The 18,911-nt window shown below is 36.6% G+C and overlaps 1 protein-coding gene across 1 annotated transcript; it reads left to right on the top strand.

Annotated features, from left to right (window-relative positions):
* Window positions 1–7,120: 7,120 nt before the first annotated feature.
* Window positions 7,121–16,278, top strand: LOC107570625 (uncharacterized). Its single transcript, XM_016256877.1, has 3 exons — window positions 7,121–7,140; window positions 7,276–7,851; window positions 14,384–16,278. Coding segments are annotated over exons 1-3 (2,472 nt in total). The 5' UTR covers window positions 7,121–7,139.
* Window positions 16,279–18,911: the final 2,633 nt, after the last annotated feature.

Here is an 18,911-nt window from a genome sequence, read left to right as displayed (position 1 = left end):
TGCGTTTGTAACACATTTATCATCCGTCTGCGTCTCGTAATCCAGAGCACTAACAGTGAAACCGTGCTGAACCTGTTCAGACAGGTTACACATTCAACCGGTGTGGACATGTTGGTTTTTAAGCGGGAACCGGACTAATGAAAGGTGTGTTTTTCCATGGATAAATGTCTCTGTCTCTGTCTCTGTGTCAGGAGGAGCGCAGCAGGTACGAGCTCATGATGGGCTCGCAGAAGATTTCTCCTCATCTGACTGAAGGTGATCTCAGATCTGTGTGTTTCTGTGATTTCTCTGTGCCGTTTGAAGTGTGTGTGTGTGTGTGTTTGTGTGACCGGTCCAGCGCTGGCAGACAGACTCAGAGGAGACGCGGTGACATACGTGAATATTCCCACCAGCCCCACGTCCAAAAAACATCTGCATTACATGGAACTGGAGCTGCAGGAGTCCAGCGCCGCCGTCAGAAGTGCACACTAATAATAATATTAATAAGAGATCAAAAATAATATTAATTAATAAGATTGTAAAAATTGTGAAATAGTATTAAAATTTAAAATAGCTGTATTGAATGTGAATATCTGTTAAACTATAATTTATTTCTGTGATCAAAGCTGTATTTTCAGCATCATTGCTCCAGTCTTCAGTGTCACATGATCTTCAGAAATCATTATAATATGCTGTTCCCTTTCAGTCGGTCACTCTCGACGTCACGTCGGAGGACCGACGAAATTGGGATCTCGCTTAGAGGGACCAATCTACTTCGAGTGTAAACTAAACGAGCCAATGCACATTGGCATGCGATTATTGCATCCAGCTGCTGCTGATCACAGCGTGAGTATAAGTAGGCAGCAGGTGCAGCGCATATTCAGCTTTTCGCTTCGGAGCCGAGCGATCACATCGTTCCGCTCCTGACTACTCTACGGAGAGAAGACTGAACGAGTTCAGCACGCTCTTGGAGAGCTCTTCGTGTTGGTCGTGCTGCCCGATATTTTTGTGGAAACCGTGAAACATTTTATTTTTCAGGATTCACAGATGAATGGAAAGTTCAAAAGAGCAGCGTTTATTTGAAATAGAAATCGTTTGTAACATTATAAATGTCTTTACTGTTGACTTTTGATCAATGCAATAATGCAAGCTTTCTCAGGCCAACACTGACGCTTGCTCTCGTGAACTTTCCCTGATGCTTGTGTTTGCTGTCTGCAGGTAAAAGCTCCAGTAAATACGCTCAGATTGACATCACAGCGACAGAGGCGGCTCACAGAGCGGGTTCCCAGCATGCACTGGGGCGAGAGGAAGGCCTGCAGAGACTGGAGCAGCAGAGGAGACCACGAGGTCTTCCTCACGATGAAGATCGACTCTTCTCTTGACAAACTGACCAAAACACTTGCATCAGTCGAGACAGTAAAACACATAATGTAGTGTAGTGTATAGTATAGTGTTGTAGTATGTAGTATAGTACAGTGTCTTCAGTCTCGTTTCATCATGTGGAAGTCACTGTGTAGTGGATAGTGCACGTGTCGAACACAGCATATACACAAATGTTTGAAATACAGTAATATGTATTCACGTCACACACACTGTCTGTCATGCTTAGACGAACCTGTTAAACACACATTCAGTCTACAGTGAGTCGTTGCTACGTGAATAGATATCTGTATTCTCATGTTAGATAAGTGTGTGCAATGCACAGAACCAGAAATGCCTTTTTAATTTATTTTAATTTATTTCATTTTAAAATGCTGAATATTAGTTGTGTTGCTTTCGAGTTGCATCTGTATTAAATAAGCTGCATTTGTGTAGCATCTTTAGTCTTTGTATTAACCTAAATTCAAGAGTATCGCGTCATTTTTACATTAAACTACTTATTTTTGTATTTTGTGCATTTTCGTTTCAGCATCGAAGGAAGTGAACACGATATGTGTGTTTATTTGTATTGGAATCATTTTGTCATATATTGCGATTGCAGTTTGAACTGCGATATGTTAACATATACCGATGCTGCTAGATATAGATATTATATGTAGATATATTAAAACATAATGACTTAAAATGTACTTTAAAGCCTAACCTTTTAATTTAACATTATTACAAAGGTCTTTTTTTTTAAGTGTATGTAAATGTGTTTAGAAACATAGTCACTTAAGTTGACTTTTATTGCATTATTTATGTATTCCTAAACTATATGTGAACCACATGAAACTCATAATAAAATACAATATATATATACAGTATATATATACAAAATAGTGATCAGATCAGACACAGATAGTGGTCATTTTTTAAAAAGTGTACTTAAAAGTGTTTAGAAACATAGTCACTTAAGTTGACTTTTATTGCATTATTTACGTATTCCTAAACTATATCTGACCCACATGAAACTCATAATAAAATGCAAATACAAATATATATATATATATATATATATATATATACAAAATAGTGATCAGATCAGACACAAATAGCGGTCATTTTTTAAAAAGTGTACTTAAATGTGTTTAGAAACATAGTCACTTAAGTTTACTTTTATTTCATTATTTACATATTCCTAAACTATATGTGACCCACATGAAACTCATAATAAAATACAATATATATATATACAAAATAGTGATCAGATCAGACACAGATAGTGGTCATTTTTTAAAAAGTGTACTTAAATGTGTTTAGAAACATAGTCACTTAAGTTTACTTTTATTTCATTATTTACATATTCCTAAACTATATGTGACCCACATGAAACTCATAATAAAATACAATATATATATATACAAAATAGTGATCAGATCAGACGCAAAATAGCGATCACTGAGCGTTCTTTTAATAGAACTTAAAAGACATTTTACACTGACGACCTCTACAACCCTGAATGTCAGCGGAGCCCACATCAACTAGATTGAGTGTTTGTTATTGTCCTCTTGCATTATTGACAAACTATGTTCATGTTTGTCACTGTAAAGCTGCTTTGACACAATCAGTATTGTATCAGTGTGTTTTATTTTATGTACATGTGGTTGTTGAATGACTTTAATGATGGTCACCTGTTGTTGTTTTGTCATTTATTCTCAGGGTATCTCATTCTCACAGACTGAACTTTGACCTTCACCTGTTTGATAGACAGTAAATGTTACTGACCTTTGCTGTGTGACGGACTCCACCCCGCAGACAAAGGTGTATTCTTGCTCTCATCTATATGCAATAAGAAAATAAACCTCTAAACATGATGGAACGTCAACATACAGTACAGGTATGATCAGACATTTTATGTTTATTTTTTATTATTATTAATTAATACTCTAGGTTTGTTATATGAAACTATATAACAACTATATACTAACTAGTGTAATCATGCATTTAATTATTAACTGTTTTAGTTGTCAAATGAACCTGGGATTGTATATTATGAATATTGTTGGCTTCTTGACAAATTCCTTTTGTTCCTCTTTGAACGAGTCGCTTTGAAATGCTTAAAAGCTTTTAAAAGCTTCGGCTAAATGTAAATGTAACCTTTGTGAGCTGCAGTGAGTTTCACTTTCAGTTTTATGTCACAGAAACAAATCCATCTGTGAAAGTCTGTGTTCAGAAATATTTGATGACGTGAAGCACGTACAAAAAGAGATGCAGAAGCATGAACATGATGCAGAATTCCCGCATACGTTTTGCATGTAAAAATAAATGTTCAATATCACACAGTTTAACACATTTTCGAACTCACAAGAGCTTAACACGATATCTTTCTGTAGCAACACAACTACAGGCAAACCGTATTTAACGTATGTATGATATAACACGTATTTCTTGTGCCAAGTGAGTCGAGTCTCAGGACTCTTGAATCTCTTTTGACAGGATGATGAACAGACCGACGGCAGGAGTCAGAGATGATCAGCTGAAGACTAAACACAAAGACTGAGAGGAGAGACTGAACATCATGTTCAGCACAGGTGACAGAAACACTGAACTGTCTACAGAATTCAGATTTATTTGAATCATAAATCACTGCTACAATATCACACTTATTACTGATCTATCACTGCTAGACAAGAGAGAGAGAGAGATAGATGTACAGTATATATTAGATCATCATATGTAACATCTGAGGAAACTTGGTAACACTTTACAATAACTTTCATTAATACATCATTAACAAATATTTTATGATGCTTAACAGATCATTAATTAATTATTATATTTATATATAAGCCAGAAATGTGAGATGATGTGCTTGTTGATGTTTACTATAATAAACGTATTTAACATTTCCACTTAAGTTGACTTTTATTGCATTATTTACGTATTCCTAAACTATATCTGACCCACATGAAACTCATAATAAAATGCAAATACAAATATATATATATATATATATATATATATATACAAAATAGAGATAAGATCAGACACAAATAGCGGTCATTTTTTAAAAAGTGTACATAAATGTGTTTAGAAACATAGTCACTTAAGTTTACTTTTATTTCATTATTTACATATTCCTAAACTATATGTGACCCACATGAAACTCATAATAAAATACAATATATATATATACAAAATAGTGATCAGATCAGACACAGATAGTGGTCATTTTAATAGCGGTCATTTTTTAAAAAGTGTACTTAAATGTCTTTAGAAACATAGTCACTTAAGTTGACTTTTATTTCATTATTTACGTATTCCTAAACTATATGTGACCCACATGAAACTCATAATAAAATACAATATATATATATACAAAATAGTGATCAGATCAGACACAGATAGTGGTCATTTTTTAAAAAGTGTACTTAAATGTGTTTAGAAACATAGTCACTTAAGTTGACTTTTATTGCATTATTTACGTATTCCTAAACTATATGTGACCCACATGAAACTCATAATAAAATACAATATATATATATACAAAATAGTGATCAGATCAGACGCAAAATAGCGATCACTGAGCGTTCTTTTAATAGAACTTAAAAGACATTTTACACTGACGACCTCTACAACCCTGAATGTCAGCGGAGCCCACATCAACTAGATTGAGTGTTTGTTATTGTCCTCTTGCATTATTGACAAACTATGTTCATGTTTGTCACTGTAAAGCTGCTTTGACACAATCAGTATTGTATCAGTGTGTTTTATTTTATGTACATGTGGTTGTTGAATGACTTTAATGATGGTCACCTGTTGTTGTTTTGTCATTTATTCTCAGGGTATCTCATTCTCACAGACTGAACTTTGACCTTCACCTGTTTGATAGACAGTAAATGTTACTGACCTTTGCTGTGTGACGGACTCCACCCCGCAGACAAAGGTGTATTCTTGCTCTCATCTATATGCAATAAGAAAATAAACCTCTAAACATGATGGAACGTCAACATACAGTACAGGTATGATCAGACATTTTATGTTTATTTTTTATTATTATTAATTAATACTCTAGGTTTGTTATATGAAACTATATAACAACTATATACTAACTAGTGTAATCATGCATTTAATTATTAACTGTTTTAGTTGTCAAATGAACCTGGGATTGTATATTATGAATATTGTTGGCTTCTTGACAAATTCCTTTTGTTCCTCTTTGAACGAGTCGCTTTGAAATGCTTAAAAGCTTTTAAAAGCTTCGGCTAAATGTAAATGTAACCTTTGTGAGCTGCAGTGAGTTTCACTTTCAGTTTTATGTCACAGAAACAAATCCATCTGTGAAAGTCTGTGTTCAGAAATATTTGATGACGTGAAGCACGTACAAAAAGAGATGCAGAAGCATGAACATGATGCAGAATTCCCGCATACGTTTTGCATGTAAAAATAAATGTTCAATATCACACAGTTTAACACATTTTCGAACTCACAAGAGCTTAACACGATATCTTTCTGTAGCAACACAACTACAGGCAAACCGTATTTAACGTATGTATGATATAACACGTATTTCTTGTGCCAAGTGAGTCGAGTCTCAGGACTCTTGAATCTCTTTTGACAGGATGATGAACAGACCGACGGCAGGAGTCAGAGATGATCAGCTGAAGACTAAACACAAAGACTGAGAGGAGAGACTGAACATCATGTTCAGCACAGGTGACAGAAACACTGAACTGTCTACAGAATTCAGATTTATTTGAATCATAAATCACTGCTACAATATCACACTTATTACTGATCTATCACTGCTAGACAAGAGAGAGAGAGAGATAGATGTACAGTATATATTAGATCATCATATGTAACATCTGAGGAAACTTGGTAACACTTTACAATAACTTTCATTAATACATCATTAACAAATATTTTATGATGCTTAACAGATCATTAATTAATTATTATATTTATATATAAGCCAGAAATGTGAGATGATGTGCTTGTTGATGTTTACTATAATAAACGTATTTAACATTTCCTAAAGATTAACAGATCATTATATAACGTAAATTAAAATGTTGCTGCTTTTGAGGTGTGATACGGGTAAGGTCAGGGCAAGGTTTGGTGGTGTGGGTAGGTTTACGGGTTGGTTAAGGGGTCAATTTGATTACTATTGAAGACATATTTTCTTGAAAAAACTGATTTGTTTTCTCCTGTTGATGTATGATTCAAGGAATATTCTGTTTAATGATATACAGTAGTATACTAATATACTGTAAGTGTTGATGCACTTATACCCAAATTACAATGTGTGTTATGTGTTACTTAACTAACCAACCTTTACATAAACCTTGTTACATTAGCTAAAAGTCCAGTGCCCATTAAGATACTAAATGATTAGTAAAGATTTATAAACATTTACATATGATGAATAGTCTCCACTTTAGATCAGGTATTGCAAAAACACGAACAAGTGATTAATAAATGATTTGTAAAGATGTGGTTAATTCAGGTCATTTGGGACACTTTGCGCCATTGAGATGACTGCTTAAAAAAGGTACTAATGGTTAGTAATCGTCTATAAACATTTACAGATGATGAATAGTCTCCACTTTAGATTGCGTGCTGCAAAAACTTGAACACATAATTGATAAATGATTTGTGAAGATGTGAAAATAGTGGAAACCTACACAACAAACGAAGACCAAACATGTGACCTTTAGAGAGAAATGTTTCATACAGGGGCTGTTGCCGACAGACTTTCTCGTAGGAGAAGATGGATCAGAAGCGAACCTCCTGAGAGTAAGTCTATAGATGAACAAGCACGTGAAGAGTGTGTGGAAATTATTTTTACTTTGTTCAACAATGTGATGTTGGATGACGATCAATATCCTGGCATCCTAACGCACAGCATATCGCATGTGTGTTGTGTTTCAGTGAGCGATCTGAGGATTGTTCTTCTGGGGAAGAGCGTGTCAGAAAACAGTGGCGTGAGAAGCTTCATCTTAGGACGAGCAACGTTTGACGGTGAAGCTCCTCCAGATGTTGTAGAGAGAGTCGGAGGAAAATTGAAGGACAGACATGTGATGCTCATCAACAGTCCTCAGCTGCTCCAAACAAACATCTCAGATCATCAGCTCACACAGACAGCGAGAGAGTGTGTGTATCTGGCTGATCCAGGACCTCACGTGATCGTTCTGGTGCTTAACCCTAATCAGTGTTCGACAGAAGATGAAGAGCATGTGAAGAAGGTGCTGGACTCGTTCTCTGAGCGGGGATTTCAACACACCGTGGTGCTCAGCACACAAGAGCCCACTGAAACCAATGACAGCCTACAGAAAATCATTCAGAAATGCTTCAACAGACACGTCAGTCTTCAGAGGAGCAGCTCTCCTGACGATCTTCTGCAGACGTTTGAGGACATCGTGCACACGAATGCTGGATGTCACCTGGTTTGTGCTGAAGGTTCGCAGTATTTCACAATGAAGGAACAGGCCAGAGCAAGACGTGAGTGTGAGAAATTGTGATGTTTCTAGTGATAAATGAATTACAGTAATAATAAATTATAGGTTCTTTAGATTTTGTTAAATGTTCTTTGATCTAAGAAAAAAACAGAGGAAAGTTCATTGAAAGTTTTTTTTTTCATTAACATTAATATTATTTTATTTTATATTTATATTTATTTTATATAATTTATTCATATTGTTTTTTAACGCTATATCTGTGTGGTCTAATGATATCCTATAGCCTCTATTAGGGTTTCTTACAGGTTTTACATTAAAACAACAACAGCATGTTGTGTCAGTTGGATACTTTTTTATTGACGAGAAATTGTAGCAAAAATGTCAGTGCACTTAACAACAGTTCCCTTTTGAAAGCGTCTCTCGCGTTGCGTAAACACTCTATGGGGAAACTCCTGTTTACTCAGAATACTGAAGCCTACTTTGTTAAAGGGGTCATATGATGCTTTTTTAAAGATCATTATTTTGTGTATTTGGTGTAACAGAATATGTCGACAGCTTTAATGTTCAAAAAACACATTATTTTTCTAATACTGTACATTATTGTAGGTCCTCTATGCCCCTCCTCTCTCAAACGCTTCGTTTTCTACAAAGCCCCTCCTTCCGACAAGCGCAGTCTGCTCTGATTGGCCAGCTGACCCAGTTCACTGTGATTGACCGAACACCGCAAGCACTCGTCGGAAATGTAACGCCCCTTACCATAATCGCGAGCTTCATCTTTCTAAATAAATGTGAAGACAGTAAATAATGTCATTAGTTTTACCATCAGTTCAAGCCCGAAAGGGGAACAGAGTCGCGTGACAGACACAGTGATGAAGCTGGTATGTGTTTGCAGTACACAAGCCACGGTTAAGACAGCTGACTCCACTGTGATGTGACCCTCTCGCTCTCTCTCTCTCTCTCTCTCTGACACGCGCGCAAACACACACACACACACACAAACTCCGCATTTGAACAGTCAATAGCAAATACTTAAACTAATAACAAAACAGTAGCTGATTCAGAAGCGCCAGATTGTCATAGCAAAGTCAGAATGACCTCCTCTCCTAGGTTCACGAAACGGTCGTCCATAAAATGCATTGCTGTTCTGTTGTAAGTAATCTTAAAGATTTCTAAATGCATCTGCGTCCGGAAGGCCAAATAAAGTGCTTTTGCTTTCGCCTAGAAACACACAGCGTCTCCCTGACGTGTTGCTTCAACTCTAACTTCGGTTACTGACACCACGCCTTCTTTCTTTTCTGAACATTTGGGCAGCATTACGCAAATATTTCCACATAGTGAGGTAGATATGTGGGGGCGTGTTAGAACGAGCCGTTTTAGGGGGGCGTGGCAGAGTCTTAACTTTGATAAAGAATATATCTTTGGATTTGAGACTTTAGTCTTTGCAACTTCAGGGATCTTATCTATGCACAATCAGCTTGTAACACTCTAAAGAGAAAGGGAAACTTGAAATCGCATCATATGACCCCTTTAAAGGTCATGTAGCTGCACAAATGGCATTTTAGCCTGCCAAAACAGGCGGAGCCAACTGCCTATATAAGAGGCGCTGAATGCCATTTCATCAATTTCAAAGATGCTTTTATTAACAAAGCAAGACATGAATTGTCCGCGTTATAAATTAAGGTAGCCTATTTGGATTTTTCCCTTTAAAATGAATGCTCAGTTTGTGGTTCATTACCACTTTAATGAAAACACAACAAAAAATAAAACAAAGATTGTATTAAACACTCTCGACACGTGACTCCTGCTGCTTTGGTCTGGGCTCGTGCTCTATGAAGCGGAAGCTTGTCTGCTGTCCAACTGAACTACACTGACGTTACTTATATTAGAGTTAGTTATTTATTATCTAGTTATTTATCAACATTTTACTTAAGCGTTTTGGTTGTGCACACTCATAACTTAAATCCTGGCAAAACACGGCGTTCCCGCTTCACCACACAGATTTAACCAAGGGACTTTGATTTAACTCCACCCAGCTATATAAAACAGGCTAGGTGAAGATTAATATTCAATTGAATTCAATTCAAGTTTATTTGTAAAGCGCTTTTCACGATACAATTCGTTGCAAAGCAGCTTTACAGAAAAATAAGTTCCTACAATATATTTAGTAATAGCTTGTCAGTGGTGACTGTCAGATTGATGTACATATGGCAGAAATGTAAGGTAAAATTCAGTTAATGACATAATCAAACAGACGATGAACACTATTAACAGCAATGATTATATGATGCAATCAAACTTGTAGCAAAATTTGATAGTTTATGTTGTTTCAGGGTTGGCATCATCTGAGGTCCTCTGAGGGGTTTGCATCATCTCTTCTCAGGTGTTCGGTCAGCTCAGGTCTTTGTAAGGGTTGGATCCAGACTGAAGCTTATGTAATTCCTAGTTACTACGGGAGGTCAATCCCGTGGCAGAAACAGAGAAACAAATAGCGACATAATTAGCATAGCTGCTGTTCCAACCAAGCAAAAAAATATTTATTCAACCCAAGCTAAGGAATAATAATGTGCATTTGATCAGATATAACTGCAGTTCAAAATTATGAGATTTATTTTTTGAATGCTTGGCCAAAGAGATGTATGATCATATTATGATCATATTTTCTTGACCTGGTAAGGACTCTAACCGCTGCATTTTGGACTACCTGTAGCTTGTTTATTGAAGATGCAGGACAACCAGCTAGCAGTGCATTGTAATAGTCCAGTCTAGAGGTCATGAATGCATGAACTAGCTTTTCTGCATCAGAAACAGGTATCATGTTTCGTAGTTTGACAATGTTTCTAAGATGGAACAATGCTGTTTTTGTAACATGGGAAATATGATTTTCAAAAGACAAGTTGCTATCTAATATAACACCCAGATTTTTGACTGTAGAGGAAGTAACAGTACATATGTCTAGTTGCAAATTATAATCCTAGAGATTCTGTGTACTGATTTTTGGTCCAATAAGTAATATCTCTCTCTTATCCGAATTCAATAGGAGAAAATTATTGGTCACCCAATCTTTTACATTTTTAACACACTCTGCTAGCTTAGATAATTTATAAGTTTCATCTGGTCTTGTTGAGATATATAGTTGAGTATCATCAGCATAACAATGGAAACTAATTTCGTATTTTCTAATAAAATTACCAAGGGGTAACATGAATATTGAAAATAGCAGAGGACCTAGGACAGATCCTTGTGGCACTCCATATTTTACTGGTGATAATTAAGATGACTCACTGTTTAAATAAACAAAGTGGTAGCGATCGGACAGGTAGGATCTAAACCATCTTAAAGCCTGCCCTTGAATACCTGTATAGTTTTGTAATCGATCTATCAGTATGTCATGATCTATAGTGTCGAACGCAGCACTAAGATCAAGTAAAACTAGCAATGAGACACAGCCTTGGTCTGACGCAAGAAGCCATTTGTAATTTTAACAAGAGCAGTTTCTGTGCTATGATGGAGCCTGAAACCTGACTGAAATTCTTCATAGAGATAATTCTTTTGCAAGAAGGAGCACAATTGAGCAAACACAACTTTTTCTAAAATTTTAGACATAAACAGAATATTTGAAATGGGTCTGTAATTTGCCATTTCATTAGGATCTAGTTGTGGTTTCTTAATAAGAGGCTTAATAACCACCAGCTTGAATGGTTTTGGTACGTGACCTAAAGAAAACGACAAGTTAGTAATATTGCTACAGGTAACAACTCTCGCAGTAATTTAGTGGGTACATGATCTAATAAACATGTTGTTGGTTTAGATGCAGTGATAAGTTTATTTAGCTCTTCCTGTCCTATAGTTGTAAAGCACTGCAGTTTAAAGCAGTTTGAAGCTGAAGTATTATACACTGTAGAATCTACATTTGTTGTTGTATTTCTGAAGTTATCTATTTTATCAGTGAAGAAATTCATAAAGTTATTACTATTAAACTGTGAGGGAATATTTAGATTGGGTGGCGTCTGGTTATTTGTTAATCTAGCCACTGTGCTAAATAAAAACCTTGGATTGTTTTGGTTATTTTCTATGACTTTTGCGGATATGCTCGGCCCTGGCAGCTTTTAGAGCCTGTCTAAAAACTTCCAAGTTAGTTTTTCTCCATTTGCGCTCAAGACTACGAGTTTTTTTCTTAAGAGAATGGGTATTACTGTTGTACTATGGTGCAGTATGTTTTTCTCTAACCTTTTTCAATTTGATGGGGGCAACAGCTTCTAATGTATTAGAGAAGATAGTGCCCATGTTGCTAGTCATTTCATCTAGTTCATATGTGTTTATGGGTACAAAGAGCAGTTGAGATAAATCAGGCAGGTTATTTGTGAATCTATCATTAGTGTTTGGAACAATAGTTCTGCCCGGACGATAACGTGGAGCCATATAGTTAATATTAGTAATACGCAGCATGCACGATACAAGGAAATGGTCAGTAACATCATCGCTTTGAGGTACGATATCTATATCAGTAAGATCAATTCCATGCGATATAATTAAATCTAGTGTATGATTAAAACGATGAGTGGGCCCGGTGACATTTTGCTTGACTCTAAAAGAGTTTATTAGGTCAGTAAACGCAAGTCCTAATGTATCATTTGTATTATCAACGTGAATATTAAAATCTCCGACAATTAGCGCTTTATCAACAGTAATCAATAGGTCTGAGAGGAAATCTGCAAATTATTTTAGGAAATCTGTATACGGAGCTGGCGGTCTTTACACAGTAGCCAGAGCAAGAGATACGATAGATTTCTTTAGCAAATCTGACAGTGTAACATTAAGCAGAAGTATTTTGAATGAGTTAAACCTGTATGCTGTTTTCTGAGTAACATTGAGAATATCACTATATATTGTTGCAACACCGCCGCCACGACCAGTCTGACGGGGCTCATGCTTATAACAGTAGCTTGGTGGAGTAGACTCATTTAGACCAATATAATCATTAGGTTTTAGCCAGGTTTCAGTCAAGCAGAGTACATCAAAACGATTATCTGTGATCATTTCATTTACAAGAACTGCTTTGGGGGGTGAGTTATCTAATGTTTAGGAGCCCAAAATTTAAAAAGTGTTTTTGTTAATTTATTTGGCATTTTTCTGGTTTAATCACGATCAGATTTTGTTTTTCTAAAGCCTCCATTACATGTTTATTTTGACCTCACTATTCGGGGAACAGACACAGTTTTTATAGATTGGACAGCACAAGTACTTCTATACTTTAAGTGGGTAGAACAAAAGCCATCATAGCAGTTATTTGAGAATTGGCTTACTAGTCGAGTGTAGAATCTAGGACCTGCCCCGTACAGTTTAAGAATCGGTACTGCTATTGCAGCAGAGGACTATTAATTTGTTGAACAGAACTGAGGAACAACTGATGATGTCACAGGTTCAGATTTGGTTGACCAATCGGTGGAAAGGGGCGTGTCATGACCTTTTTCTACTAGAATTTTTGAACAAACGAAAAAACAAATTGAAAAACAACTATCAAAACGTACACGGACCATCCTCGCTCAGATATCTGTCTGTTGTTTGTTGTCAGCAAATGTACACTGAATTTTATTTATTTTAAGAACAGTACATTTTATGAGTCCCTTACTTAATACATAATAAGGCCTTTCGCACCGCAGGAACCTTTTCATAGTACCAGAACTAATTGTGGAACTACCCACTTTTCGGCGTGTTCGCACCGCCGGAACTGGGAGCGATTTTAGTACCGGACTGCCTTTTTCGAGAACCAAATTAGCTCCTACTCCGGAGCAGGGTCTAACCAGCACAACTGGTACTAATCGTGACGTAAGTAGACATTGATTGGCCAAACACGTACGAAAACGCCCTCCCCCGCCATGATTTAAAACGCCGTGTAAACATACTGTAAACATTGTGTCAACTTATTTCGCAAGTATGGAGAACAGCGATAGATGGACGGACGCTGAAGTGCAGCAAATGTAGCACTGCCAGTTGTCGCTGGAGATTCTTAGTCCTCCTTTCCGTTCTTTCAATCGCTTTACGTATACGTCGACATTCCATGTCCATTATTGTGAAACCCGCGAGACACAACAAAAACACAGCTCCGAACACAGCGTCCTCCATCCTCCTGTTGTTAATGTTGTTTTTATTTGTTTTCGTTGTTGAACACCGCCTACAAATGACGTCGCTGTCGACCGGCTTACGTCACTTCTTAGTACACACTGTCGGTGTGAATGCAACCCTTTAAATGGTACTGGAAAATAGTTCGCGCAAAATCGTCCCAGTACTTTAGTACCGTACATTTAGTTCTGGAACTAAAGCGGTGCGAAAGGGCCTAATGATACAGGTACTTTAAGTTTTTTTTTCTTCTTCTTCTTTTTTATTTCTAGTAATAATAAAAAAAAAAAACTTAAGGCAAACTTTGCATTTATTTATTTATTTTTTTGTTACAAATACTCATATTAAAAATATTCACCCTTACCCCATACTGAACCGTACCAAAACTGCAATACATACCAAACCGTAAGAAACTTTAACCATTACACCCCTAATTAAATACTAATGCATTTCCTTATTTTCAGGTTACACAGAGAGTGAAGATGAACTGAGGATTGTGCTGCTGGGAAAAACTGGAGCTGGGAAGAGTGCAACAGGAAACACCATCTTAGGAGGAGCTGCGTTTAAAGCAGAAACATCTCAAGAGTCAGTTACTAAAAAGAATCAGAGAGAATCATCTGACATCAACGGCCGGCGTGTTACTGTGATTGACACTCCAGGACTTTTTGATACTGAACTGAGTAATGAGGAGGTCCAGAGGGAAATCAGCAACTGCATCCCCATGATCCTGCCTGGTCCACATGTGTTCATCATTGTGCTCAATTTAGGACAAAGATTCACTCAAGAGGAGGCAACAACTGTGAAGATCATCCAAGAGACGTTTGGTGAACACTCTCTAATGTTCACCATGGTGCTCTTCACCAGAGGAGATGATCTGAAGGACAAAACCATTGATCAGTGTTTGGGAAAACCTGGATCTCCTTTGATGAACCTTGTGGAAGCATGTGGAAACAGATACCATGTGTTCAATAATAATAATCAGACTGGAGACCGAACACAGGTGACTGATCTACTGCAGAAGATAGATGCCATGGTGACAGCAAATGGAGGGAGTTTCTACTCATGTAAGATGTTCAGAGAGATGGAAAGAGAACAACAAGAGCAAGAGAGGAAGATCCTAATGGAGACATTGGAGCAACTGAACCAAGAAAAAGAAGAACTGACAAAGAAACTAGAAGAAGAGACCGAAAGAATGAAGATGATGATAGAGGAAGAAAGACAGAATCATGACAAAGAGATAAAGAGACGAGAAGAAGAATTCCGAGAGACAGAAGAGAGCTATAAAAGAGAACTCAAGGAACAGGAGATGCAGATGAAAGATGAGATGAAAAGAGAACGAGATATGTTTAGAGATGAAATTAAGGACAGGAGACAAGAAAAAGACAATCTACAGACCAAATACGACAAAGAAATAGACAGAATGATGCACAGAATAGAGAATGAAAGACAGTATCACAAGGAAGAGAGAGAGAGAAAAGTAATCGAGCTTAATGAGAGAAAAGAAATAATGTTTCAGTCGTTCAACATTTCAAAGACGGGCTACAACATCAGCTGCATTCAACAACTCACACGTTTTATCATCAAGAGAGTGACCAAATATCAGGAAGCACGAGGGAAATACGTATTCACGGATGAATTCGTCATGGATTTGGTTTATTCCATCTGTAAGCGCATAAACATGACAATTGCTGACCCTGTAAACTATGTTGAGAAGCAGAGATCGGAGTACTATAGAGTGTTCCAGAAATACTGTCGTGAAGCTGCATCAGCTGCTGTTTTTGCTCAGAACATCTGTCAGAAACTCATAGAGGCCATTGAGCGGAGCGTCTACAAGAAGACTGCAGCTGACCTGGCAGACGAAATGAGAACAAACTGTCCATCGCTGAATGAAAACAGGTCAAATCTGGAGAAGCACATCCTGACAACACTGACGGAAAATGATAATTTTACTACATGCATGAACTACAACCCCAAAACCCCAGAGATTGGATATGAAGTCAGTCGATACATCACTGACCATTTCACTGTCAGTGTTTTACCCAAGTTGAAGGAGAATAGTGAATCACTGCAGCAGAACATCATGGAGAAAGCATGTGAATCTACTTTGTATTTTCAAGTGAAATGTGTTGATGCTGGTTTGTGGTTGAAGCATTTCACACAGCAGCTCTCAGATATGCTGGTCTTCTCTGAAGTAGATCTCAGCGGCGTCGAACATGATGCTGTTGATGATTTCCACCTCCTCGTTGATGTGCTAAGGCATGAGCTTTCTGCTGTAATGTCTGAGATCAGCAGGAGATTCGGCATCAGAGCTCTTCCAGAAAATGTGGACTTAAAGTTAACTGGGGATTCTCAGTGCTGAAATTTGCACATATATTGGTGACAAGTGGTCAGGATTGTTCTACACTAGATATGAAGGAGGAGCTTGTGACCTCTGATCAGCCTTACTGCACTCTAAAAAATGCTGGGTTAAATACAACCCAGTGCTGGGTAAAATAGGGACAAACCTAGCAATTGGGCTGTTTTGGCCCAGCGGTTGGGTTACTACCCAGAAGGCTGGGTCAAAACAACCCAATTGCTGTGTTTGTCCCTATTTTACCCAGCACTGGGTTGTATTTAACCCAGCATTTTTTAGAGTGTACCTTCATCGAAAACATGAGATGATCTGAATTTCAAATCAACATATTTCTGAGCATATGCCATATTGATAAAGCTCAAAATGTTTCATGTATTTCATCAGTTTATTACTAATCATTATTATTTGATGACAAAAAAAGTACCCAGCATTTTTTAGAGTGTACCTTCATCGAAAACATGAGATGATCTGAATTTCAAATCAACATATTTCTGAGCATATGCCATATTGATAAAGCTCAAAATGTTTCATGTATTTCATCAGTTTATTACTAATCATTATTATTTGATGACAAAAAAAGTAAGAATATTCATAATAGACTGTTGATGATATTTGATATATGTGTGATGCTGCTGTTAAATCTCAGCACTGGTGTTTCGATCATTAGAAAGCGTGAGAAATAAACGATAGCTAATTGATTTGATTTGATTGCTGTTATTATTTGAAACTTCGTTTTGGATTAAAAAAAACTTAAGTTAAAAAAAAATCTTTATTATTATAAAAACCCCCATAGATAGTAGATTTTCATTCACGCTGTACATTATTTTAGTGATTTTCAAATGACGAAGCTTATCTTCTCAGCAAACTCATCAAGACATAACCAGACCACATCCGTCGCAGCGACATGCCAAATAACATCCAAAAGTTACTTTATGATTCCCATATTTAAAGTGGTGATATTATAATTGTACCTATGTTGTGTTGGGACAGAGCAAGAGGATCAGGATGTACATCAGGATTTTTTTATTACTGTGACTGTTTAGTTTAGTTTGCCTGGACTCTCTTCTAAAGAACTAATGGACTAATTCTAAAGAGACAGCAGACCCTTGGAAATCGCTTTATAGTGCCCTATTTGTACAGCCAAGCTGTTCCCATTTATGCCTGTGCACTGTTTAACCCCTTACCTGTCACCCCCCATGTTTTAAAATAGGCATGAAAGTGCATTATCCGAACTTAAATTGTTGTAATTTATGAACACTTTGGAATACAGAACTTGTTTTTTTTCTCCAAAAAATGTAAGTATCAAAAAGTTATAGAAGTTTAACTCTACGGTAAAGAAAATGCACTATAATCATTTTATTTTATTTTATATTTAATAAATATTTTACCTAACAGGTTTTACTCTAAAATTGGTATAACATTAAAGCAGTATGACTAAATAAGTTATGTTCCAAATTTGAAGTTGATATGAAAAAAAAATGAGGTTCCTGTGAGATTTAAACCACAAACAGCCACCGGGTGCCATCCAAACTCCATTGAATTTTTTTAATACATTTTTCTGTCACAAATGTCTAGATTTCTCTGTTATATCTAAAAATATGGAATCCTGAGACTCAGACCTTTCCAATGATATGTTTTTTGTCAAGATTATACAAAGTTTTGATTGTAAAAGACCGTGATGCGTGTTGTAATATGACACTTGACACCGCCGCTAAGAGGGAGGAGACGGCCAAAATATTTTCAAGTACCATTTGCATAGTAACGCAATGTCCGATTTCAAAATGGTTTTCACAGGACGAATCTTAGGCTTCTAAGCTTTCAAATGATATATAATGTATGATGATTACTAAAAGTTTTGATAGAGAGAAAGGACAAAAACCAAGCGTCTCACAGGTGGGACGGTGACAGTTAATTAAATACAATATACAATCCACACAATAACAAAACTGAACTAAGGGCTAAGTTAGAGCTAATTTTGATTCAAGCAAAAAAAATAAATAAAAAATATATATATATGTATAGATTCTTCTACCCGACAGTCAAAGCGGCATTACGTCACAAAAGTGTGGACTCAGAGGAAGTCCGCGAGTGTTTAGGCTGCGATTTGGGACCGGGCTTTTGTAGTTCTGAATCGAATCCTTTGCCAAAGCGCAATGGATTGTGGGTAATATTAGCCATTAGAGTGTGCACGGATCCACACTTCAAAAATCGACCTGTTATAGAAGTTTAACTCTACGGTAAAGAAAATGCACTATAATCATTTTATTTTATTTTATATTTAATAAATATTTTACCTAACAGGTTTTACTCTAAAATTGGTATAACATTAAAGCAGTATGACTAAATAAGTTATGTTCCAAATTTGAAGTTGATATGAAAAAAAAATGAGGTTCCTGTGAGATTTAAACCACAAACAGCCACCGGGTGCCATCCAAACTCCATTGAATTTTTTTAATACATTTTTCTGTCACAAATGTCTAGATTTCTCTGTTATATCTAAAAATATGGAATCCTGAGACTCAGACCTTTCCAATGATATGTTTTTTGTCAAGATTATACAAAGTTTTGATTGTAAAAGACCGTGATGCGTGTTGAAATATGACACTTGACACCGCCGCTAAGAGGGAGGAGACGGCCAA

This window comes from Sinocyclocheilus grahami, unplaced genomic scaffold (genome assembly GCF_001515645.1).
Source record: "Sinocyclocheilus grahami isolate Dianchi unplaced genomic scaffold, SAMN03320097.WGS_v1.1 scaffold1485.1, whole genome shotgun sequence".
Taxonomy (NCBI): Eukaryota; Metazoa; Chordata; class Actinopteri; order Cypriniformes; family Cyprinidae; genus Sinocyclocheilus; species Sinocyclocheilus grahami.
This window is presented reverse-complemented; position numbering and strand designations above follow the sequence as displayed.